Raw genomic sequence first — 26,042 nt, 5'->3', positions numbered from 1 at the left:
CGATTTTCAGAGGCGCCTTCTTTTTCTTCTAGAGATGGTTTTATCAAGTACCATCTCTAAACATGGTTTCAGAGATGGCCCTAAAAGTTGGTGTTTCTAGCTACCTATAAAATGCTCTTTATTTTTAGACAAACACCACCTGCCTCTAGAAATTGATTTCTAATTTCTAAAGGCAGTTGATAATGTAGCCCGTCTCTAAAAATAGGTGCAGTTAAAAAAATCATAACTTTTTCGTATCAAGTTGGATGCAGACAAACTTTAATACAAACTAGGGGCATGCAAGAGAGAATAGAAGAGGATAGGGTATGGATGTTGGGATAGATAGCATTGCAGCTTGTGTAATAATAGCCTCATGAGCCGTACGACATGGTTGTAATACATGCTAGGGGCATGGGAGAAAGGCTTGCATTATTGAGTTTTTCAAATTGCTCCTACCTACTGATTGAGTTCTTGACTAGCGTGAAAGAGTAGGGGATGAAGGTGAACCTGTAAATGTCTAATTTCTACAATCAGTAGGTAAGAGCAATTATAAAAACTATCACTAAAAATAGATGTTGACTGTGTCTAAACATTATCAGTGTACTAGTGTAGGCTCAGAAGATAGGAATGAGAGGAAGGGACACTACGCCAGATTTGCACATCACTGTCGGCCTCATCGCTGCTGGATTTGTGAGAACCAGCAGTGATGTACCTTCACTGCCGGTTATGAGCTTGAAAATGAAAAAATGATTGGTGTTGGGCTAAAACCGGCACTGAAGGACCACACCACTGCCGGTTTGTGGCTTGAACCGGCAGTGTTTTGGCGGGCACTCATCACTGCCGGTTTAAGCCAAGAGCCGACAGTGATTGGGCACTATCACTGTCGGTTCTAGCCAAGAACCGACGGTGATAAGCCTACAACACAAAAAGGTTGCAACCGTCCTCTCCTTCCTCCTCTCTTCCATCCCGAGAACAGAGGCACGCGTTTGGACCCTTCCCTCCATTGTTGCGGCTGCTCTTCACCATGAAGCTAGTGCTTGGATTTTGAAGAATGGCTTGATCTTTTTGCTTTAAGGTTAGTAACAAACATCCACTCCTTTGATTTTGTTGCTTAATTAGCTTTGTTTTGATGGCTACATTGCTTGATTCTCATTCTAGTTCTTTCTCCATTCTAGAGAGCACTTTTCCAATTGGACATTTGTGCAATGCTCAAATTGTGGTGAATCCATCATCCAAAAGGTTGGTGTTTATGAACACATTTAAATTCCTAGCTAATTATTCCATGGTGGTCAAGATCATCATTGTTAGTATGTGATGCTATAATTAGTTCTTAGAAGTAGAGTAGAATAGTTGTTCTTTAATATTGTGCAATAATTGTTTTTTACTACGATTTTCAATTTATAGGGCCGGGGCTACCAATTTCAATTTTTCAATAATTAGTGTACAATAATGTTTTCCAAAAATGGTACATTCGAGCTACAATTGTTGTTCATGAAGCTCGATTTCTTATTAATTCTTTGTAATTACTGTCTGAGTATTTTTTTGTGCAGAGATGGATCGAGAGTGGATGCATCTGTCCCGAACGGACAAGCGGTACATGCATGGTGTCAGCCAGTTTATCACTAATGCCAAAGCCCATGCTGGTAATGGGAACCCTATCTTCTACCCATGCAAAGATTGCAAGAATCATAGGAACTTTCGTCAAATTGAGTCTATACGATCGCACTTGATTACCGGGGGGTTCATGCCAAACTATACGATATGGACTATGCATGGCGAGGTTGGTGTGAATGTTCTGCAGGAAAATGATGATGATGTGGACATGCCTGACGTAGCCATCCATGATGCTGACGAGGAACCCGGTGTCAACACGGAACCTATGGCCACAGTTAATAATGTGTTTAGGAACACGCTAGCTGATGACACCAATGATAACGATGGCATTCTCAGCTGCTACGTAATGTAGAGACCGGATGTCATAGTGAAAGACAGCTGAGAAAACTAGAGAAAATGAGACAAGATGGCAAAACACCATTGTATAGGAATTGTCCAATGAGCAAACTGGAAGCCGACATTATGCTGTTAGAGTTCAAATCGACAAATGGATTGAGCGATAAAGGCTTCGATCAGTTGTTAGGTATAATAAGGAAAATGCTCCCAGAAAAAAACAAGTTGCCAGAAAAGACATACTTGGCCAAGCAAATGATCTGCCCCATCGGCCTCGAGGTTGAAAAAATCTACGCGTGTTCCAATGATTGCATATTGTACCGTGGAGAAAAATACAAACACTTGGACAAGTGCCCCAAGTGTGAAGCTCCACGGTACAAGGAAGGGCCGTCAGATGAGGGTACCAAGACCAGAGGAAGTCCCGTAAAGGTCGTTTGGTATTTCCCTATAGCTCCCCGAGTGCATAGGCTGTTTGCATGTGCAAAGTCAGCCAAGCTGTTGCGCTGGCATGGCGAAGAGCATAAGAAAGATACAATGATGAGGCACCCCACCAATGGGCATGACTGGAGGACTGTCAATACTATGTTCTATAAGGACATCGGTGGAGAGGTAAGGCACCTTTGGTTTGCTTTGAGTATAGATGGGATGAATCCTTTTGACCAGGTTAGAAGCAATCATAGCACCTGGCCAGTGACGCTCTATATATACAACCTTCCACCTTGGGTCTGTATGAAGCGGTCGTACATCCAAATGCCACTATTGATCCAAGGGCCAAGACAGCCTGGGAATGGCATCGATGTGTTTCTAGAACCAGTGATCGATGAACTAGTGGAGATGTTTGAAAAGGGTGTGCCGGATGTTTGGGACGAGTACAAAAAGGAACATGTCACGATCAAGGGAGTACTTATCGCTACAATCACTGACCTGCCAGGTCGAGGTTCATTGTCCGGAGAGTAGACAAAAGGCTATACTGGATGTGTCGAGTACTTGGACGACACCGATGCGGTAAATCTACCAAATAACTCAAAGATAGTTTATATGGGACACCGTAGGTTCCTACCTAAGGATCACCCTTACCGCAGGAATAGAAAAGATTTCAATGGTACTATTGAGAAATGCTTAGCTCCAAAATATCGAGATGGGCCTGCGATACATCGAGAACTCAACAAACTGGAGGTTGTCCTTGGGAAGGGGGACAATGCAGTAGCAGCGCCTGATGGGAGCGTTTGGAAGAAAAAAATCGGTTTTCTAGAAACTACTTTACTGGCCATTTCTGAGTGTACGCCATTGTCTTAATCCCATGCACATCACTAAAAACGTGTGCGCTAACACTCTTAACACCTTGATGGACACCGGGGGGACATCGAAGGATTCACTAGCCACACGCCTAGACATGCAACACTTGGGAATTAGGAAGGAGCTGCATCCCGTGGAGCTAGAGAATGGCTAGTTCAAACTTCTAGTTGCGTCATGGACATCGAACAAGGAAGAAAAGCGTGCACTTATTTCTTTCTTCAATGAACTCAAAGTCCCAACGGGCTACTGTGCGAACCCGAAGAGGCTAGTGAACATGAGACAACTCAAGTTCAGCTATGGCCCTATGAAGGCCCATGACTGTCATGTCATTATGACTCAGCTGCTCCCTGTTGCCCTACGTGGTATCCTCCCCCCAAAGGTCCGCGCCCCAATCATAAAGCTTTGCTCGTTCTTCAACGTGATCTCAAAAAAGGTCATTGATGTATCCACGCTAGAGCAGCTACAGTGGGACATAGCCAAAACTCTCGTTAGGCTTGAGATGCATTTCCCGCTGACTTAGTTTGATATCTCATTGCATCTGCTCATTCATCTTATTGACCAAATTAGAGCCCTTGGCCTAATGTACCTGCATCAGATGTTTCCTTTCGAAAGATTGATGAAAGTTTTTAGGAGGTATGTTAGGAATAGATTCAGGCCAGAAGGGGGCATGGTTGAAGGATGGTCAACGGAGGAGGCCATTGAGTTCTGCACATATTATCTAGAAATCAAAAGGGTCGGAGTCCCAGAATCTCATCATGAGGGAAGACTATGTGGCAAAGGAACAATCGGGGAGAAATCTCTTACAGAAGATGACCCTGTTTCTTTCAGACAGGCATAGTTTGCTGTTCTCCAGCAAGCCGAGGGTGTGATGTCATACATTGACGAGCATAGGCAATCGCTGCAAATTCTGTATCTGAGCAGGTCACAGGCTTGGCTGGATAAAACACATAAGGAGGAATTTGTCAGCTGGTTGCGACGTCGCTTGCTTGGAATAAAGTTGGGTAATCAACTGGATGCCTTAGCCAAGGAACCTTCGAGTACATATCTTAAGTACCAAGGGTATGAGATCAATGGATTCACATTTTACAGAAAAAAGCAAGATGGAAAGAGCACATACCAAAATTGTGGTGTTCATTTTGATGCTCACGATGAGAACGGCAACGTGCAGGCGACATACTATGGTTTCATAGAGGAGATATGGGAGCTAGCCTACGGTCCGTTGAAGGCAGCTCTTTTTCGCTACTAGTGAGTCCGGCTCGAGGAAATCAACACTAACAGCGAAGGGTTCACTACCGTTGATCTCACTAAGACCGCATACAGAGACGACCCATTCGTCCTTGCAAGAGATGTTATGCAAGTCTTCTATGCAAGGGACAACAAGACAAAAGGAAGGCTAAAAGTAGTCCTAGAAGGGAAAAGGAAGATTGTCGGTGTCGATGGAGTGACGGACGAACAAGACTACAGGGGCTATCAGGAAATGCCTCCATTTGGGGCGAACGTACCCCTACCTATCCTTCAAGAGGGTGATGAACCTTCTTATGTACGAATTGATCACAATGAGACCCTCATTGTTGATGTACCTCAAGATAGATAGATTATTGTTAACTATGTAATCATTATGCAGACGTTGTATCAGTAATTCGCACTGAATATTTAATTTATATTTTGTGCGCATCTCTACAATTTAATTATTGACTATGTAATCAAATATTAAGATGATGTTCACAAACACTATTATTTGATAATTATAGACCATTAATTAATTATCATAGAATTAAATAATCAAGACACAAATTTTTATGTTATTTTAGAATATAAACTAATTGCATTATTTCTATTAATAAATAAATAAAGAAAAGCAAACTAAGCGAACTCCCTATCCTAGCTCAGCGGTTAAGGCCGCGCACTCTGTACTCTGAGACCCGAGCTCGAATCCTAGGCGGACCAAACTTTTTTGATTTTGCATTTATTATTTAGTAGTGCATTACAATGGGATAAAAGAAAAAAAAATAAAACCATTCTACCGAACTCCCTATCCTAACTCAGCGGTTAAGGCCGCGCACTCTCGACCCTGTGACCCACGCTCGAATCTCAGGCGGGCCAATCTTTTTTATATTTTTTACAAAAAGGCTGCGATGGCAGGCTCTAAACCGACGGTGTTTTTTTATATTTTTACTAAAAGTTGGCGGCAGGGCCCTCCAGTGCTGGTTTTGGTTTTAAAACCGGCAGTGATAGCTTCTATCACTGTCGGTTGCTCAAACCGACACAGAAGGGTCCATTCACTGTCGGTTTTTAAACTAAAACTGACAGTGATGTGTAGATGCTCCTCACATGCCAACAGTGCTCCCATGACCACAACAGTTGGAACACTGCCCCCACCTACTCCGACAACTTTAGTTCAGAAATAAAAATGTACCACGACTGCTAGCCCCTATAAAATGGCCCTCGGTCAGGAGCTAGCCTCTCCATGCATGTTGGTTTCAGCCAGGCCTTATCAGTCATGATACAATGTTTTCCTCTCACAACAAACCACAGATATCGTTATGCATCGTAGTCCACCAAAGTGGTGCACACATGAGGTACTAGAAGAATGCTACTGAAGATATAGTAACACCAAAGATTGGAGATGCCACGAGGTTCACAGAGCCATCTGCTGTGGTGCCGAGCCGAATCCGATGTGCTCTAGACTGTACCGAGAAAAATGCCATGTACAGCAGAGGCATGGATTCATCGATGCCACCTTATCATCTCCAATTGGTATAGCTCGTAGACCACCTCGGTGCTGTTGTTTGAACCCTAGTTGGTGCAAGAAGAATGCTACTGAGGTGGTTAAATTATAATGTGTTGATACACATTGATGGTAACATTGACCTGTACGCAAATAGGTCTTTGTTATCGTATGTGGAATTTTAGTGTAAGGTATTTGTTATCGTACATGTAACTTATTTCTAATTTTTTGTAATTTTTTGATGTATTTCATTACTATCTAAATAAATATATTGTTCTTGTTAAAACTTTCCCACTGTAGTATCTAAATAAATATATCATTTACATATATGCACCTTCACTGTCGGTTCTATTTAGAAACCGACAGTGATAGCCACCTTCACTGTCGGTTCTTTTTAAAAACCGGCAGTGATGTCCATGCCCCCCTATATAAAACAAACTACAAGCCACATACATCGATCCCACCCACCCACAAACTCTCTCAGTCTCATTTCTCACGTTTCACTCTCACTTCTCAAGACATCCAGTATCTCTCTACGTGATTTGGTCATGGCTCCTATATTTTTCAATGGTATTGATATGTTGTCTTCTCCAATATTCTATCTATATTCATTTGATTTATATTTATATTCATATTTCTTTGCATTCTACATTTATATATATTCTTATTCCTTGTATTCGATCTATATTTAATTATGTTGCCACATTTTACTTGAAAGAATTTTTTTATGCATATATTTTATGTTCATATTTTTTACATTTTATCGATCAGGTGATATGAACAACGGACCTCCCCCTCCACAAGAACCAGGTTTCCACCCTGGCGATGAGCCATTCGCTCCTAATGTGGCCATTCCACGGTTCCATATTCCAGCTATTATATGAAATATTTTCCAACATCTTTTATTTTTTGATGCTAACAAATAAGTGTAATTAGTTTAATATCATTGTTGCATGCATATATGTCGCAGACTATATCCCCAATAGATTGGCTGCGAACAACACTTAGCTGGTTCTTTATCTCGGACATCATCGAGAACACGGCATCTAATGCAAGTGGTCGGCTATGGACGCGTGAACTCAGTTTTTTCATCCCTGTGAGGGGTTCAAATCATCGGAACCATATCCACAGGACGGGAATACAGAGCCCGGACGTGATAAGTGCCCAATTAAGTGTCGTGCGCATCTGTTTATAGGCACTTCGATGTATTTGCTATGATGTGCCTGATTTCTCGCACTTCAAGGCACTTGCTTTGAATGCTGGTGATATCCCCGTCCCGCAAGCAAGCGAATGGTTTGCGAGCTACAACCATGCGGATATGGTAAAATGGTCACTTATAGCTGAGTCGTGGTTATTTGTTGTTTATTATTGCAATAACATTCTCTAATTTTTTTCTTTTTCTCCGCATACAGATTGCGCTACAGGACCTTACCTATGCTGCATGTGGCTTGTGGCCCGTTCTAGATCAAGCTACGAAGCAACTCGGGTACGATTGGGACTTCTGCAATGAAAATCTCGGCCAGCTCACTATAGAAGGACGCCAGTACTGCATAAGGATTACTAACATGGGCAGTGGTCGTTCAGTAGGTTACATCTATGGCCAACCATTCTTTCGGTATTGTGAGGCACGTGAGAGTGCACTCATACGGGCATTGGACTTCATCGATACAAGTGGATACATAATCCGTGACATCAATTACCATATATGGCTACAGAGGCATGTTAGTGTGCGTGGCCCGATCGATCCCAGCAGTGATTCTGATAGTAATTAATGTTTATTTAGCTATGTTTTCAAGGTCGTAGTTTAATTGGGTTCTAATTTTAATATGTACGGCTTTGTGTGTTTAATTATTCTCATGCATGTAATTCGTGTAATATTTGTTGGGGAACTAGAAATATACATTCCGGTGTTGTATTGGTCTCAAAATTATTCTCAGGCTTGCACGTGCCACGTGTGAAGGAAATACCAAGTTTGGGATTTTCCGGAGATGGTTTGCTACTTTCTGAGGTTTAATTGAATTTCCGCGCGACGACACCTATTAATTATAGGTTAAACTGAGTCTACCCATGAAAAGATCCGGAATGGTGCTAAACTTTTACACAGGCTCTAATGTTCCCTAGGGATAAGAATTTTGTGGAGGTGGATGAAAAAATCTGTTGGATCCAAGATGAAATTCACCCTCTTTTTGTCTCATTTGGCATAGAGAAAAATATAATAAATACAAAAAATGATCCGAAAATCCTAAGATCCTGTGTGGGGTCTTAATTTGGGTGTACATGCTTGCCAAAAAAATTTCAAGCCATTTCAATATAGGCGGAGTATACATGCTTTCACAGAAGTACATGTGACCTTTAATCGAACCATGACTGTACACATAGGTTATCAAGGATTCTATGGTTCATAGGCATTCCGGTGTTGTATTGGTCTCAAACTTTTTTCTAGGCTTGCACGTGCCATGTGTGAAGAAAACACCAAGTTTAGGATTTTCTGGAGATGGTTTGCTACTTTCTAAGGTTTAATTAAATTTCCGCGCGACGACACCTATTAATTATAGGTTGAACTGAGTCTACACACGAAAAGATTCGGAATGGTGCCAAACTTTTACACAGGCTCTAATGTGCCCTAGGGATAAAAATTTTGTGGAGGTGGATGAAAAAATCTATTGGGTCCAAGATGAAATTCACCCTCTTTTGTCTTATTTGGCACAGAGAAAAATATAATAAATACAAAAATGATCAGAAAATCCTAAGATCCTGTGTGGGGTCTTAATTTAGGTGTACATGCTTGCCAAAAAAATTTCAAGCCATTTCGACATAGGCGGGGTATACATGCTTCACAGAGGTACATGTGCCCTTTCATCGAACCATGACTATACACATAGGTTATCAAGGTTTCTGTGATTCATAGGTATTCCGGTGTCGTATTGGTCTTAAACTTTTTCTTAGGCTTGCACGTGCCACGTGTGAAGGAAACACCAAGTTTGGGATTTTCCGGAGATGGTTTGCTACTTTATGAGGTTTAATTGAATTTCCGCGCGACGACACCTATTAATTATAGGTTGAACTGAGTCTACCCATGAAAAGATTCAGAATGGTGCCAAACTTTTACACATGCTCTAATGTGCCCTAGGGATAAGAATTTTGTAGAGGTGGATGAAAAAATCTATTGGGTCCAAGATGAAATTCACCCTCTTTTATCTCATTCAGCACACAGAAAAATATAATTAATAACAAAATGATTAGAAAAACCTAAGATCCTGTGTGGATCTTAATTTGGGTGTACAAGCTTGCCAAAAAAATTTCAAGCCATTTCGACATAGGATTACATATGCTTCTATTTATTCAGTATATAAAAGAATTTTTTTAATATATATAAACATCACCGTCGGTTTCAAAAAACTGACAGTGATGAGAAGAAACCGACAGTGATGCTTGTTATCACTGTCGGTTTTTTTTGAAAACCGGTAGTGATATATAAAAAATTAAAAAAAATTGTGCCAGCCCTCGGGTTTGAGCTCGGGTCTCGGGCTACAGAGTTCATACACTTAACAGTTGTGCTAGTATAGGATGTGTGCCAAGTTTATTTATTTTATCTTTTTGACCTTTAGACCGCTTAATAAATTATAAAATTAAACCAAAAAAATCGGGTCGCCCGGGATTCGAACACGGGTATCGAGGGCTAAGTTGCGGGGTCTTAACCGTTGAGACAGTAGGAGGTATTCGAAAAAGTGGAAAATATAAGTTACTTATGCTGTAACCGCTACACGGCAATCACTGTCAATTTAAAGAATGGTCCGGCAGTGATGTACCTCCATCACTGTCCGTTTCTACTTGCAACCGGCAGTGATGTACCCCCATCACTGTCGGTTTCTAATTAGAACCGGCAATGATGAGGTCTAGTATAAAAGCCCGCCGCAGGTTGAAAAATTTCAACCCCACGCCAACCGTTCCAAGCCCCGCGCTCCTCTTCTTCGACGCCGACGCTCGTGCACCGCCCCACGTCGGAGCACCCGTCCACCGCCCCCCGCGCCGCCGTTCCTAGCCCCGCGCTCCTCTTCTTCGACACCAATGCCCGTGCACCGCCCCACGCCGGAGCACCCATCCACCGCCCCCCGCGCCGCCGTTCCCAGCCCCGCGCTCCTCTTCTTTGACGCCGACGCCCGTGCACTCCCCACGTCGTCCACCGCTCGACGCCGGAGCACCACCGAGGCCTTCAGGAGCGCGCGCGGATAGCTGCTTTCCCACCCCCACGGTGAGTGCGTGGCTCACTGCCAGCTAAGTGTTCGTTGAAATGCCCCACGGTTGTTGTCTTCCCAATAGCAGCCGATTCCTATTCGATTGAGTTATATGCTATTACTCCTTGGTTTAGCTATCCTTATATGTACATGTTGTTACATAAACCAGTTAGTTTTTCCCTAAAGAGATTATGCTACCTACTGATTTGTTGAGGACCTAGTAATCATTTCCCTAAACTATTTAAGAACCATTGGTGTTATTTGCATGTTGTCGCAACAAGTTATTCCCTCGAGTCACAGCTAAGTGACCTTTTGCGCTGTGTGCAGTCTAAGTATTTAAACATTGATCATCAACACCTCTTGACATAGTTAGATTGAATATGTGACAATGATATGAGCATATCTGTCTCGAATAGTAGTTGCATAATGTTATGATATATCTGTACTTTGTAATTATTGCAAGCAATGGAAACTAGCAGTCAATGGAAACTTACCACATGTCTAATTTACTTAAATGTATAGGCAACCATGGCATGGTATGTAGTGCATGTTGGTCACATGCCTGGGATTTATCGAACCTGGGAAGATTGCTATGCTCAAGTCAATTGCTACCCTGGTAATTTGCACAAAAAATACAACACAGAAGCTGAAGCTTTAAGGGCCTACTATAGTCATCCGGCCTACCTTGCAAACCATGGGCAACCGGCCTACTATGGTCCAATGAATGCAAACCATGGCCATCCGCTGGCACTGGAGATCGAAGAGACACCCACCGGAGATGTGAAGATTAGGAGAATTGCTCCTTGGTCTTGGAAAGATGTCATGCTTTTATTTATAGCTATGATCATCGCTTCTCTTATTTGGAAGTTGATGTAGGCTTAGTTTCGTAGAAGAGTAGGTGGACTTTGTTGTATGTGGTCAATCAAACAATGAATTTGTTCTAGGTGAACATATGCTATTATTTGACTTTGTTGTATGTGGACTTATGATTAGACTTTGCATTAAACATATTATATATATATGAACATATGCTATTAGTAGTTGTCCGCGGCCAAAACTAACCACGATCGTGTCACAGCCATGACTCATCGTCGCTTGTTACCCCGTCGCCGAAGAACTGATCGACAACAAGTAGCGGCTGATATCGCTGGGATGGGAGAGCCGTATGATCCGACAAACGGTGATGGTGTCAATCAGGTCGGTGAGAACGAGCAGCCATATACCCTGTCCGGCCTGCTCGATCTGGGTCAAAATGACCAAGATGGCTAGGTAACTTTGGTATCATGTCAGTATGTAGCCACACACGCTAATCAATTGAGAGGGTCATAGCTTACTTGGTGTCTCTAGCAGGAGCCTCCACCGGCTGAGGAGCCAGAGGGTTCGGGTAGCAGAAAGGCCAGATCCAAGCGAGGCATGTCAAAGATTCCTGTTAGTAGGAATGCACACTGGCACATTACTGAGTTCGATGAATTCGGGGATCCACTCTCACCGCCTATAGCTTTGACCAAATACAAGACTATCCTTGGGTTACTTGTTAGGGACTTCATCCCGATTAAGTACAGGAAGTGGATTGGGAAAGATGATGACCAGTGGAGGGTTCCCAAAAGTGAGAAGGATTACATATGGGATGTCAAGATCCCAGAGTATTTCACTTTCCCAGTCGAGTATGACAGGGAGTTAGTCAAGAAAAAAGCAAAAGAAATCATGGAGACATGCTTCAAGAATTTCAAGGGGACATTGTACAAGAATTTTGTCCTCTAAAATAAAGAGCCAGATTTTGATGGTGGATAGTTTAGCAAGCAGAAGGACTTCTGGCAGGATTTCAAGGAATATAGGTTATCCGAGGAGTACTTAGAACTGAGCAGAAAGAATAAGGAGAATTCGCAGAAAGTGACGAATCCTCATCATCTCGGCTCTTGTGGCTATGCCAAAAAGATGCCAGAATTTGAAGCAGAACTTCAAAAGATGGATCACCTTGCTGAGGAAGGCGTTCAGGTTGAGACCGCCGATTGGGAGCCCAGATCGGTATTATACTGTATAGGTAGAAATGCACGGCACGCCGAGGACGGGAACTTTAGCTCCTCAAATCAACCCATGAGCGAACTCATCCAGAGGATCTCCCAGGTAACTGGGGAGGTGAGGCAAGGGACTCGCACTTCTAATAGGGAGCAAGACGTGCTCACCCAAGCACTCAAAACCAAGGAGCACCCTGGTCGCACTAGAGGAACCGGTGTTGTTCCTTGAAAACTAGCATTCCCCCAAGAATCTAACACTTACCGGAGCCGCTCGAGGGGTAGAGCGAAACATGAGGCAGAGTATTTGAGGAGACTAAAAGAGATGGAAGACAGAATGGAAGCACGGATTGAGGCGACCGTTGAAGCGCGAGTCGAGCAAATTTTGCTGTCCAAGGCGTCAGTAGTACCACAAAACCCTACTCCTAGTGCCTTTAGCCCATAGTTTAGGGGTCACAGCAGCTGTGCATCGACCTCGCTCGATGAAGAAGAGGCGAATGTGCCTCATCCGGTGGACGACATCACTGAACCCATCAATGTCAGGTTGTACATCCGTCAGGAATGGACAAAGGACAAGGTGGCGCTCGGCCAGGCCAGGCCTGCAGGAGACAGGACAATTAATGGCCGCCCAATTCCACTAGGGTACGCTCGCGTCACCATTGACAGAATATTTGATAAGAAGTATAACAAGATACCCATTGAGTACCCCGTAGCGGAAGACAGGCCGAAACTTGGTCAAAACAAGGGCTCTCAAGTGGCCTAGCGCAAGCGCTTCATTAAGCTTGACCATCAATTGTCCTCTGATGATGAGGACGACTGCGAGTCTTCGCCCACCCTTGATGATCACTCACCATCTCCCAACAGAGATCACTCCCCTCCTTATCCGGAGCCATCACCCCCGAGAAGACAGAGGTCTCCTTCTATTCCTCCTCGTCCGACTCCATCTTCATCAGCCCCGAGAAAAGAGACTCCTCCTCTATCTTCATCAGCGTCGGGAAAATAGAATTCTCGTCGTCATTCTCCTCCTCCACCTCAGCCCAAAACAAGATCAAGGACATCCTCGCAGTCGCAGAAAAGGTCCTTGGATTCGGTCGCTAATGCTCCCAAAGTGGATCAACAGAAAAGAAAAAGGCCGTTCAGTGGCAGCGTTACCACCTTGATGAAAGAAAAATTTACAGCACACATCTCGAAGGAAGATTGTGTTAGTTTCTTCAATCTATGTGCCTCACTGCCTCCGTTTTTGTTGAAGTCCGAATTCGAAAGGCAAACACAGAATAAATACGCTACAACAAGAGACGAAGAAATACACAATAAAGATTTAAGGAACATTATGAAGTTAGTCAAAGACAACCCTGATCTAACCATGGAAGAGGCCGCGAACATCTATTATGATGTTCAAGGGACGGGAACACCGGCAATGAAGTATGAAAGGGGCAATCTTTTGGTTTCCGATCATGAGTATAAAAATCTGACAACATATATGCACCAGTTACATGAATATTACATGGCTCAAGCAACAGAGACGGACGGTTTTGGCTTTGAGGTTATTATCCGTTCGCCACATGTTTTTCAATATCCCGAAGAAGAAAAGTTCGATGTCGAGTGGGAGTGCTTGTTCCAGCTATACCAGAAGCGCTCTCTCGATGTTCAAATGTTGACGTTGTGGACTATGTAAGTACCCTACACGCACGATATTACAATTAACTACTCTCTCGAGACACAAATTGTTAACTTTTGAGCACTTCCCATGATTTTATGTAGGTGTATAGCAAAATTTTGTATTCTAAAAAGCAAATGGGATTACATAGGCTTCTTGGACCCCTTGCGAGTCCATGAGAGGACATGTCTAGGCCTCTATGGATATGACGTGGAAGACCTGAAATAGAGATTGATTGCTGTTTTCGACGAATTCACGATGAAGAAGAAAACCCACATACTGCTAGCCTACAACTGCGAGTATGTGTTCTTGGCTTTTAATTTTATGCTTCTTTTTTCATTAAGATTATTCGATAATTAGGATTCTGTGATTGCAGTAACCATTTCGTCTTCATTTGTGTTAATCTTGCCAAAAATCTGCTCGAGGTGTGGGACTCGAAGAAAAAACCATTTCATCATCTGGATGCACTGGTGGCAGTGCTGAATTAGTAAGCGATCCTAATAACTATTATTTTCTAATCACACATACCACTTTCTAATATTTCTCCTTTTAATGTTACTCAGTGTCCGAAGAAGACATATCGGTGGGACGCCGGTCCCATTTAAGGTTGTCGAAATGGAGGGGAAGTACCTATCACAGCCGACGGAAAACAATGAATACTGGTTTTATGTAATGTGGGCAATGCTTCGCTACATCGGCGGGAAATCGGAAGAAGCCGATAAGTTGGTGTGTATAATCCCCATTTTATTTATGTCTGTTAATAATTCAACAAAATAATTTACTATTCCTCTTTGGATATCATCTTTTTTGAACGACAGCGCAAGAAATATAAGCACGAAAGGCTGCTAGACATGGAGATCGTCGCACTACAATCAGAGCTGGCAAAATTCATCTTAGCCGAGGTATTGGAAAAAGATTGAGTATTTTCCATTGTACAATCCGTGAAGTACAAGGACCAGTATGACCCAGAGTGGCTCGCCAGATTATTGTAAGAAGTCCGAGAAGCATGTGTGAAGTCAAGAACATTTCTCTTTTATTTTGAGGGATCGAGATATGGATAAGAACATTTGAATTGTAATCGTAATATTTGTAATGTTTAATATTGATGGACCTGTTGTCTACGTAGCGTATATAAAGCGAAACCTGATTCCACGAAAAAATATAAATTAAAATAAATTATAAAACAATAAAATACGAATGGACCGTCACCGCCGGTTAGCAACAAACCGGCAGTGTTGTCGTAACCATCACTGCCGATTAGAAGCAAACCGACAGTGTTGGCTTGCTCAACACTGCCGGCTTAAACTATGAACCGACACTGATAGTTACGAGAACACTGCCGGTTTGATCCATGAACCGACACTGATATTTACTACAACACTGCCGGTTTAATCCATGAACCGACAGTGTAGGCTTGCTCAACACTGCTGGCTTGAACCAAGAACCGACACTCTTGAAGCAATCTTCACTGTCGGTTGGCACTACAAACCGGCAGTGTTGTTCAACTGGACACTGCCGGGTGGAGCCAGGAACCGACACTGTTTCCTGTAGATCAGTGTCGGTTTTTAAGGACCGGCAGTGATGTCAACCCTCCATCACTGCCAGTCTGTCACTGTCGGTTCAAAATCCGGCAGTGAAGTGGGGTTTTGAACCGGCAGTAATGTCCAGATCTAGGGTAGTGGGAAGAGGGTGCGCTAGTCTTTTTATCATGTCTTTCAGAGATTGCTTACGTACCTAATCACAAAATATTAAAACCATATTGCTGTTGGCTTTGAATCATACCTTGTAAACCACTCCATACGTGCCACAACCGAGTTCCTTGGAGAAATCATGTGTAATTTCTTTCAATAATTTATGTGACATTTTCATTGACTCCGCATTATCCATGCTATCTCTGCTCCCAACGCAAGCATCTATCTGCAGAAGACAAGGTATAAGCATATTTATCATTGGCACAGAGAGTAGATTCAAATGTTCATTACAAATTTCTGCAGCGGCCAGGGAGGCACAACAGCCCATTAAAAAATAGGACAAACAGGTAGCATGACGAGTACTTAGGCCAAGTTTTATTCTACGATTTCCAAAGGTGCCATATCACATAAAGGGATTTGAGGTGATTAATGAAATAGAGTCTTTCAGTGCACATTTTTATATCGCAACTATTCATAGCATTTAATTACTATGCACAACTAGACGCAGTGTAATATATGAAATGTAGCCATCTCTCAGCTCCAATGCTAGTTTCAACATTTTCAGTTTTGGAAACGTCGTAGCTTTCATCTTTGTGCATCTTATTTAATAAGAGGAAAGGTCGTTGTGGGTGTTATGTCTGAACAATGGAACTAAGTTGTGGGTGTTATTTAATAAGATGCACATTTTATTTGTGCATCTTATTTAATAAACCAAGCCACGACAAAAGAAGTGATATTTTGCACAAATTTTTGAATAAGACAAGTGGTCAAACTTGATGTCAAAAAAGTCAAACGTCTTATAATTTGGGATGGATTGAGTAAGAGGAAAGGTCGTTGTGGTGTTATGTCTGAACAATTTTGAATCATCCGCTAAAAATGCCTGGGATTATCCACTAAGTTCTTAATGAGAAAGTTGAAATTAATTGGCAGGATAAGGCCCGGATGAAACCTGAACATGTCCTGCAGTCGGCAGACGCGGGAGGCTTTGCTTTTGGTCCTTGAACGCGGAAATGGATACCTGATAAAGATGACGCCAACCGAATAATAATCAACCAGCTATCATAATGTTAAGCTATCTTGTTTTACTATTACTCCTAATTAGATATGTTAATCCTGACCAGATGCCTTAGAAAAATAGAGATAATAAATCATAAAAATGGTAACAGAAATTAAAAGTACATCTGGCCCTTGATTCAGTGGCTTATTAACAAATCATGATTGATGGATCTTAATAGAGACTCTAATCTCTAATATGGCATGGAGACGTTGATCCTTACTTTGTCTATCTACCATACAGCTTGATGCATAGTTTACATCAATCAATAAAGCTTCATATTTGGCGGTTGAGGCGGCCATCCTGCTCATCGAAGCGACGATTCAGCTGTGAAATCTCGTCGAGGATAAGCTTCATATTCGGCTCCATGGCGCCGCAGGATCGCTGAAACCGGGTGTAGTGGGGATGGGGGCTAGGGTTGGGGTCCAGGATCGAATGAGGAATCCGATACCAATTTGTTAACAGCAGTGCGGGGGAAGAATAGCAAACTTGGGGAAGAGGGAAGAACAGAGGAAGTAGGCAGGATGAGTGCTTCAATTAGAACATAGCAAGGTTTACAATTCTTTTCATGACCCTCTCTTCTCACAGCTTAGCCTATATACATGAGCTAGCGCAGCCACTCAGGGCCAGAGGTCTTTGGGTTGGGCTTGAGCTGCCGCTTGGGCTGGACGAAGATGCTCCGGCTTGCTTGTCGTTCCGGCTCAGCGCTTCTTCATGCGCATCAGCCTGGGCGCCGGTAACACAAACCTGCCCCCGGTCAGCGTTTACTCTGCCCTCGCCGAAGTGAGGTGTGGTGCAATGAATAAATGAGTGAAGAGAGCTTGGGTAAAGTTGTTCAGGCATGAATAATTCGGCATTACGAGGGCGAGAGCTAAACTCGGCACTCAGGTGTAGAAGGAAGAAGACCCCAGATTCAAGAATTCCTCTTACTCGTATTGTAGTGTAGCTCGATTCGTTGACTTTTGGCAGAGCTGGCTCCTGAGCTACTCACGAGCCAAAAGAAAATGAGAGTACAAAAAGTAGCCCAACGACTTCGTAAGCCATAGCCCAGTGATTATTGGTCCACCATTTTCGATTATATATCTATCCCTAATATTAAAAGGCTAAGGTTTTTTCATCATTTGTCACTCAAAATCGTCAGACACAGATCTAACTAACACAATTTCTCATGTACTCGTAAAAGTTAGATTTGCATGTCAAAGCGCATGGTGCGGAGTCTAATTCCAAAATGAATTGGATTACAAAGCATTTCCATAGTCCCTCCACTCTCTTTCCATCATTTGTCGCTCAAAACCATCTGATGAGGATCCAATCCATGGTCCTCCATTCTCTCTCCTCGTTCGTCGCTCAAAATTGTCCGATGCGGATCTGATCCATCGTCCTCCACTCTCTCTCTTCACCCATCGCTCAAAACCGTCCGAGGTGGATCCGACAGACCCAACCTCTCTCATGCTCGTATTAGTGTGTCCAAGCTATAGTTAGGATACGAGTAGCTGTTCCAAGCTATAGTTAGGATACGAGTAGCTGTGTGAAATATATGGTTTAGATTTACTTGGTTCTATGTACCATATGCATATTTTCCATCGATCAATAAAGGAGTCACTTCCCTCAAACTGAAAGGAGAAAGAGAAAAAATATTGGGTCACGTATATAGTGACATACTCTTAGGGGGCTAGGACACCATGCCTGGAACCGCGACTCTGTTTTGACCTTATTATATGTAGAAAATGAGTGAGAAAATGGGCTTTCATCAGGAATAGTACTGTACGAAAAATGACTCATTGGAGCTTCCTTATCACATCACTTAGAAAATGACTGATTGGAGCTCTATCCGGGACCTAGAATAATCCAAACAAGTTGATATGTACGAAAGAGGAAAAACAATATGGAAAAAGGAGGCTGTGCTTCAGCTTGCTATATCAGATCGAAGAAACAATCAAACAAGAGCTCATGGAATTTAAGCAAGACCGTTTATGTTCTAGTTTGAGAGCTTACAACTGGGTATACAGGTAAGCACTTACCAGTTTGTTCTTCTTACTGTCGATCGGCTACCAATACCACCGGATGAACCTCTGCATCGATCTTCTGCGGCCACGGACAAACCACGAATGTTGTAGGTGCAACGCGAATTGAATCAACTAATTTTTTGATGAGAAACAATTGCTTACATACGAATGGACCATATATATAAGTGCTACAACAGTGCGATGATTGAATATTTGTTAGCAATCAACCATGGATGGTGGGGCCCACAGGGACAAAATCGTCTTTTCACATGGCGGTTAACGGTTCACGGATGACAAATTTAACGGAGTGTCGTATAAGGAACAAAAGTTGAACTCGTTGTCAAATAGAAAACGGAAATTTTTTGAGGACCAAAAAAGAAATAGATCATTTTGTCTGGTGTCAAATAAAAAATTCTCTCTAATAACTTGAGTCTTGCGTGGCCTCGAGCAGCATTTTGACTATCTCATAGAAACGAAAAAGAATCTCGTCTGCACAAGTACCCGTAAAGAAGCGAACTAATAATAGATTAGATAGTTCTTCTCTGTTCGGATTAAGTTCTCGACTTGGTATGGATGTTTATATTTTTCTGTATTTATTTCAGGATTTAATGGCGCTATGCTTTTAGTGGTAGGCAACGTTCTCGTCGATAGCGAGGTGCCTGTGGTGACTTCGTAAATTTTAAGATATGTCGGCTCAGTCCTTTAGAAGTGCTTATAGGATAGGGTTTGTGTACATGTGTTCGTAGGGGTAAGTATACGTATACGTACGTATTGTGGACGTCTATGTTGTACTATATAATTTTTTAAAAAAAGTATTTGTAAAGAAACTCACAGCATGTTCGCTTGCTCGTATACAATCGTGAATTATAAATTAAAATAATATTTTTTCTCTCATACCAAATCAGTCAGCGGTAAATAATCCACGATCAAACGAAGAGGCTGCTTGTGTGGGGTGATGTGGTGGTGAAATGCAAGCAACGCGGGTTGGCCGTGCCTCACTCTCAAGTCAAGTCAAGGTGCCCCCGCGATGTCGTCCAAATAATTGTCGACCGCGCCGAGATCCAGCAGCAGGGAGCACAGCTGGGTGGGCAACGGCGCCAGAGATCAGTGCTTGCCCGTGGGACACTTTCATCGGTGGAGGCGGGGAGAGCCGGAGAGGGATAAAAGGTGTGGACCCACATGCCCTGTGCCAGGAGACACCGAGTCAGAACGGAGAGTGTGGACGCACGTGATAGCCTCTGCCAGACCGCCCAGGCGCAAGTACTGTACATACACTAGACCTGTCCTGTAAAATTCGACTGCCGGTTTTGAACAGTGCTTTCTGCTGCCGCTGCCTCGGGCTCTCACAAAAGCGCTGTGCCAACAGCCAGCAGCATCGGCTTGTACCAGCAGCTGAACACTCTGAATTTGTTGCTTTGAGTATCGTGAGGAAGGAATGTCACGTCAATTCGTAGCTCATGGTGGCGCAAATAGTGGGATTCCTTTTCCACGAAGTCTCCTACACTTTATTTTATCCGCCTCCGATAATATTTGACATAGACGGATGACTTAAGCGGACCGCCTCAGTTAAGGTCTATGAACGGAGGCGGACGCTATAAGACAACTGTCTCTGTTAATCTATTAACCGAGGCACACAACAACGCATCCCATTCATTAAATACTAGTATGAGGGCGCGTGCCTTCGCGCGCCCATGCAACGATACATGATTCTAAATATGGAGATTTTGCTATGTAAAGATTGCTCCCTCGGTCGGTTGTTGGTCTATGCTGATTATCAGAACTCCATATTCGTGTGGTCTTCTTGTAACTGACCTGTTTTCAGGTGGTAATTCAGGTGAGGTGTCTGAGCCAAAGTGAGCAAGATTCAGTAAAACGTTTCAGAATATTAGTGTTTTATTTACCAACCATGAAAGCTCTGCGCTGAAGCTGAAACCCCATTCTCCTGGCTTTGCCCTTTGCTGTCGATGTGGAAGATGGGTCGGAGGTCCTCTCAGTAGCTTCTTTGCTGAAAAATAAGTTCATCAGAGCTTAGTTCAAGGTAATTACCAGACTGCAATTAAAAGAGAGAATATGAGTGCTGTAATCCTGAATGTAGCCTAGGGTGCATATTTGCAAGGTAGGAAATATTACATGGTGCATACAAATATATGATCGCAGGCAGGAGTTCACATGGCTAGGAAGCAGCAGTATCAAATTATAGTGTAGGCAGACAATAATTTGGGGGAAGAAGAAAACCAAAGCAACAATCAAGGAGAAGATAACACATCAGGACTTAGAGGCACCTATGATGAAATCAAAGGCTACAATGACTTGAGTAGGGCCCTTACCAGCACCGCAGGCTAGGGGCGTTGCTAGGAGTGGAAATGGCTTTAGCGCTGTAGGGGTTCAAGATTGCATCAAGATTGTATGGAAGGAGGGCATCTTCATCTGTAGAACCTTGTAGAGTTGTAAATTCAGACTCTACACCTGCTTGTATTTGAAATCTCTAAATCAACATCACTGTGTTTGCCCTGCACAGGCTGCTCCTCAGGATCTGAGTCACTATGTGCCTGCCTTGGAACATCATCCACTATGTGATCTGTAAAAGGGAACACATTAAAGACCAATCATTATACTGCTTGACTTTTCATTCGGGACTTCAACAAGAAAACACACGCGTCCGTATTGGTGGCTAACCGCGACCTGATTTAGTCTAGCATCCTCGATGAGGAACCACAAATTTGTATATGACTTCCATCCAAGCTAGACTATGATTATGAGTACAGTTCACCGCATCGATCACTGTGTTAGGCACGCCACACACACCGATGGCAAGACCAGATGAAAGATACGATGCGATAGTGACCGCAGAATCGGTAGCAAATTAAAATGTCCAGCACCAAGTAAAGAAATCATGAGAGACAGAGGATGATTTTTTAGCGCAAGACAGAGAACCAATGATGATGATTTTGTACTCAGTAAAACATTAGTACTAATTTGCCCATCAGATGCCATACAAACTCTGAATAGTATTGATGATGGCTTTGTACTCAGCAACCATATATATAAGGCATAGGACAAAATAATGTACTGAATCAGACTTACCGTGACCGCAGGATCCATTGGAGACCAAAAAATCCATAATCAATACCAAACCGGCCTTGCAGACATATGCCAGGAATTATATCCAGCTTCACTGGTTCGAAAAGAGTCACAATTTTGCTGCAACAGATGAGAAAAAAGGAAATTTATCACACTTTTGACATTGGTCAGACAAATGATGCCTATCTCAGCTTGCTATGAACACAAAAAGGTTGATGGTTCTTATTTTGTTCAGATCCGAAACCTGTATACCCTCTTTGCAATTTTTTCAAGAACCAGCATGCTGTAAACATATGTATATTTCCCTACAGCTATATGGTTGTCTGAGAGGCAAGAATCAATTAGTAAAAAACTAAAGGTTAGACAAATCAACAAGAAAACTATGTAGTCCAAAGTAATGCCATGGAGACACCAATTTCTATACAACATATGGAAGTGCACCACGTGTGCTACTCAAAAGGTGCACAATATTTTTTATAAGTGACCAAACTGAAAGCTCTAGTTTGGTTTTGGTTAATTGATGAAACCCTAAGTGCTAACCTAGTTTATCAAGATGATTATGAGATAGGTAGCACTACTCCAAGTGATGAAGCAATGACGAAGATCATGACAATGGTGATAGCATGGTGATGATCAAATGCTTGAACTTGGAAAAGAAGAAAGAGAAAAACAAAAGGCTCAAGGCAAAGGTATAAAATGTAGGAGCCATTTTGTTTTAGTGATCAAAACACTTAGTGAGTGTGATCACATTTAAGATAGATAGCCGTACTATTAAGAGGAGTGAAACTCGTATTGGAATGCGGTTATCAAAGTGCCACTAGATGCTCTAACTCATTGCATATGTATTTAGGATCTAGTGGAGTGCTATCACCCTTGAAAATATTTGTGAAAATATGCTAACACATGTGCACAAGGTGTTTGCAGGGCTGAGATGGGTTTGGGTCCCTCTCTCCCTCCCGCCTCGCAAGCTCGGCGGGATTCGGCGCTTTTGGAAAAATGAAATGCATATTTTCTATTGCGCCGGATGCAAAATTCTTGGTGGTTGGCACATTTGAGCAAGGGTGAAGAAGTTAGAGTTGAAATGGAGTTGGTCGAAATGATGCTGGCGTCGGTCTACTGACCGGACGCTGGGTCACTCAGCGACCGGACACTGAAAGGCTGCGTCCGGTCGTGCTGTCAGACGGCACAGTGGGTAGGGTTGAGCACCGGACGCTGGTCTGCGTCCGGTCAAGGTGGACCGGACGCGTCCGGTCGAAAAAACATGCCTCGGGGAGCTTACTGGAAACGATCGGACGCTGGGGCTTCAGCGTCCGGTCAGTTTTGATCGGAGCGTCCAGTCAGCTTCGTAGCCGTTGAAATCTGACGAACAGCGTTTGAAGCTGGTGACGCGTGGTGTCCATCGGGCGACCGGACGCTGAGGGCCAGCGTCCGGTCGGTATGACCGGAGCGTCCGGTTAGAGCGTGTTTTGCCCAGTGAAGGGGTACAACGGCTCTATTTGATGGGGGCTCTATTTATTGCCCCATGGCCGGCTCAAGGGAGAACTCTTGCACATTTTCATTGACATAGCAACCTTGTGAGCTTAGCCAAAGTCCTCCCACTCATCTCCATCATTGATCCATCATCATTGTGAGATTGGGAGAGAATCCAAGTGCATTGCTTGAGTGATTGCATCTAGAGGCACTTGGTATTCGTGTTGCGCTGCGGATTTCGCTTGTTTCTCTTGGTGGTTGCCACCACCTAGATGGTTGGAGCAGCGGTGAAGGATCGGCACGAGTTGGTGATTGTTCGTGGCCGTCTTCGGTGATTGTGAGGGGAGTTGTACCTTCCCCGGCGGAGCGCCGAAAGGTAACTCTAGTAAATTGCTCGTGTCATTGAGTTACCTCACTTGTGGGTCAGTTCTTGTGGTGTCCAATCGTGTGGACGAGGTTTGTGAAACACCTCTTAGCCGCCGAACCACCAAGTGTTGGTCGACACAACGGGGACGTAGCGTGTTGGCAAGCACGTGAACCTCGGGAGAAAATCGATTGTCTCTCTTCTTTGTCATTCTCCCGGTGATTGGCTATATATTCATCTTGTGATTGGTTCATCCCCTACACGTCGGTATAATCACTCTACTCACTCATTTACATTCTTGCAAACTAGTTGATACAAGCTCTTTAGTGTAATTAGAATTGAGAGCTTGCTTTATTATTTACATTCATCTAGTTGAGCTCTTTAGAGTAGCAAGGTTGAGAGCTCTTAGTGAGTAATTACATAGCTAGTTTGTGTGCCTAAGTATTCATTGCAACTAGAATTGTTGGATAGGTGGCTTGTAACCCTTGTAGAGCTAGAGCAAGTTTGCATTACGCTATTTGTCATACTAATCAAATTGCTCTAGTTGATTTGTAGATTTTTAAATAGGCTATTCACCCCCCCTCTAGCCATATTAGGACCTTTCACAAACACATCCTATGAAATCAAGCATACCTCTCTCCTTTCTCCATGGACCAATTTCTATATCGACATATGGCAATGCAGTACGGTTGCCAATCAGAAGGCACACAGTAATTTTAGAACGTGACCAAACACGTCTTGTGAAATCAACCAAACCTCTCTCCTTTCTTCAGCAGGTCAGGAAATTGAGCAAAAAGGACTGCAGGAGTGGTTACCTGGCTTCATTAAACAGAAACAATCTTTTTCATCTCCCTATGACATGCATGTAGAAATAGTAGGACTACAACCTAAATCCTTGTTTTTTATTGTATGCTATAGATCGATTACAATGATTTCAGATAGGTTAATTTTGGAAGGCATACATATCTCTGAGGTTCCATATAAACAGCTAGAGAATCCACTACATGGCCTGCACGTCAATTTCAAATAATCAAAATCTATTACAATGATTTCAGATAGGTTAATTTTGAGAGGTATACATATCTTAAATCATTATAGTAGTGAAAAAACACCAAATGAATAGGTAGCATCAAAATATGGTTATTTCAGCACTCATTGATTAGTGACACTCTACAAAGTTAATGAAAACAAAAGCACGCTAACCACCTATAGTTAAAAATTGCATATTGATACTTACCAACTGAACATATTTCTCTATTTCTTAATTAACTCCAAACACTTCCTAAAAATATTATTGTACATATGAAACTGATTGGAGATGCCAAGAGCCAAAGCCAAAACTTAAACATGTTTGACTGAAGTGAAGTGCAGGCATTATCTTTTCCTAGCTAATGAGATCAGAAGCTGGAAAGTGAAAAATGGCAGCCATGATACACATAAAAAATGCTTTATCTATGTCTGACTGAGGTATACTACTAAAGCACAGACCAAAAATTGAGCCTCACTAATTGACAATACCATTTCATTGCAGGTAGCTAGGAAAAATAAGATCATCATGGTCAACTTAAATCATTTTGGCAGACCTAGCTGGTGCTGGAATTAAAGAATTCAAAATTATTTTTGGACCATGAGAACAATAATGGATCACAATGTTGCTCGTCATTACATAAGCAGTATAGTAGTCAAGTAATTGATATTGAAACTATATGTGTACTATGATTTAAAACATATCAAATCATACAGGAAAGTGCCAACAATTAATGACCATAAGTTGTGAAGTGTAATTACGTGACACACATACCAATTTGGTTTGCTTATGTCCTAATGAGGTATGCAACTGAAGCATAGAGCCAAATCTGAAGTTTCATTAGTTTAGCAATCAGCACATATTTTGCTCTAGGCAGGTAAAAAAATTAAGGTCATCATCATCAACTTGAATCATTTTGTGACACCTAGTTGGTGCTGGACTGAAACAATTAAATATTATTGTTTGAGCATGAGCTAACCTGTCCTTGTGCCGTGGTCAATGACAACGATGGATCGCCTCACCAGCAGTACTATCTAGATAAACTATAGCAGAACACCAAAGCTGCAATAACCAAGAATTTAAGAGGGCAAAAGAAAAAAATCAGAATCAACGGGCACATTTACTTGTAGCATCACTAAGTGTGAAGAGGACAACTGAGAAGTTAAACCTTCATGACGCCTTTTAGTTTCAGTTATTTTGGTGCTCCCTGTGCAGCAAACACACTATGTCAAGCACATAAGCAAATAACATAGTGTGAAATTTAAATGCTCCTTAGATATTTTGGACCTCTAGCTATCACTATAAAAATGGAAACACTATAGACAAAGAGAACAGAATATCCGACATACATTTGAAAGACATAGTGTGAAAGTTAATTGCTCCTGATATTTTGGACCTCTAGTTACCACTATAAAAATGAACACTATATATAAGGGTCTACATGAATCAAGAGGCACCAAGAACAAAGATGAAGCTGGTAGAGTGCTTCGTTGGT

At 42.5% G+C, this 26,042-nt stretch overlaps 1 protein-coding gene across 5 annotated transcripts in view; it reads right to left on the bottom strand.

The window, feature by feature from the left end:
- The window catches only part of LOC136483731 (receptor like protein kinase S.2-like), a 65,319-nt gene extending 46,557 nt beyond the window's left edge, over window positions 1-18,762 (bottom strand). For 3 of the 5 annotated variants that reach the window (XM_066480872.1, XM_066480873.1, XM_066480876.1), the window contains exon 1: window positions 15,637-15,772. In XM_066480872.1, the coding sequence (XP_066336969.1) occupies window positions 15,637-15,686 (50 nt within the window). In that variant the 5' untranslated portion in view covers window positions 15,687-15,772. Of the gene's footprint in view, window positions 1-15,636; window positions 15,773-16,494; window positions 16,564-16,822; window positions 17,478-18,620 lie in introns of those variants that run through there. The other 2 variants (XM_066480874.1, XM_066480875.1) reach the window with 2 other exon arrangements.
- Window positions 18,763-26,042: the final 7,280 nt, after the last annotated feature.

Source organism: Miscanthus floridulus, chromosome 9 (assembly GCF_019320115.1).
Source record: "Miscanthus floridulus cultivar M001 chromosome 9, ASM1932011v1, whole genome shotgun sequence".
NCBI classification, from domain to species: Eukaryota; Viridiplantae; Streptophyta; class Magnoliopsida; order Poales; family Poaceae; genus Miscanthus; species Miscanthus floridulus.
The sequence above is the reverse complement of the archived record's forward strand: the minus strand, read 5'-3'. Positions and strand labels throughout refer to the sequence as shown.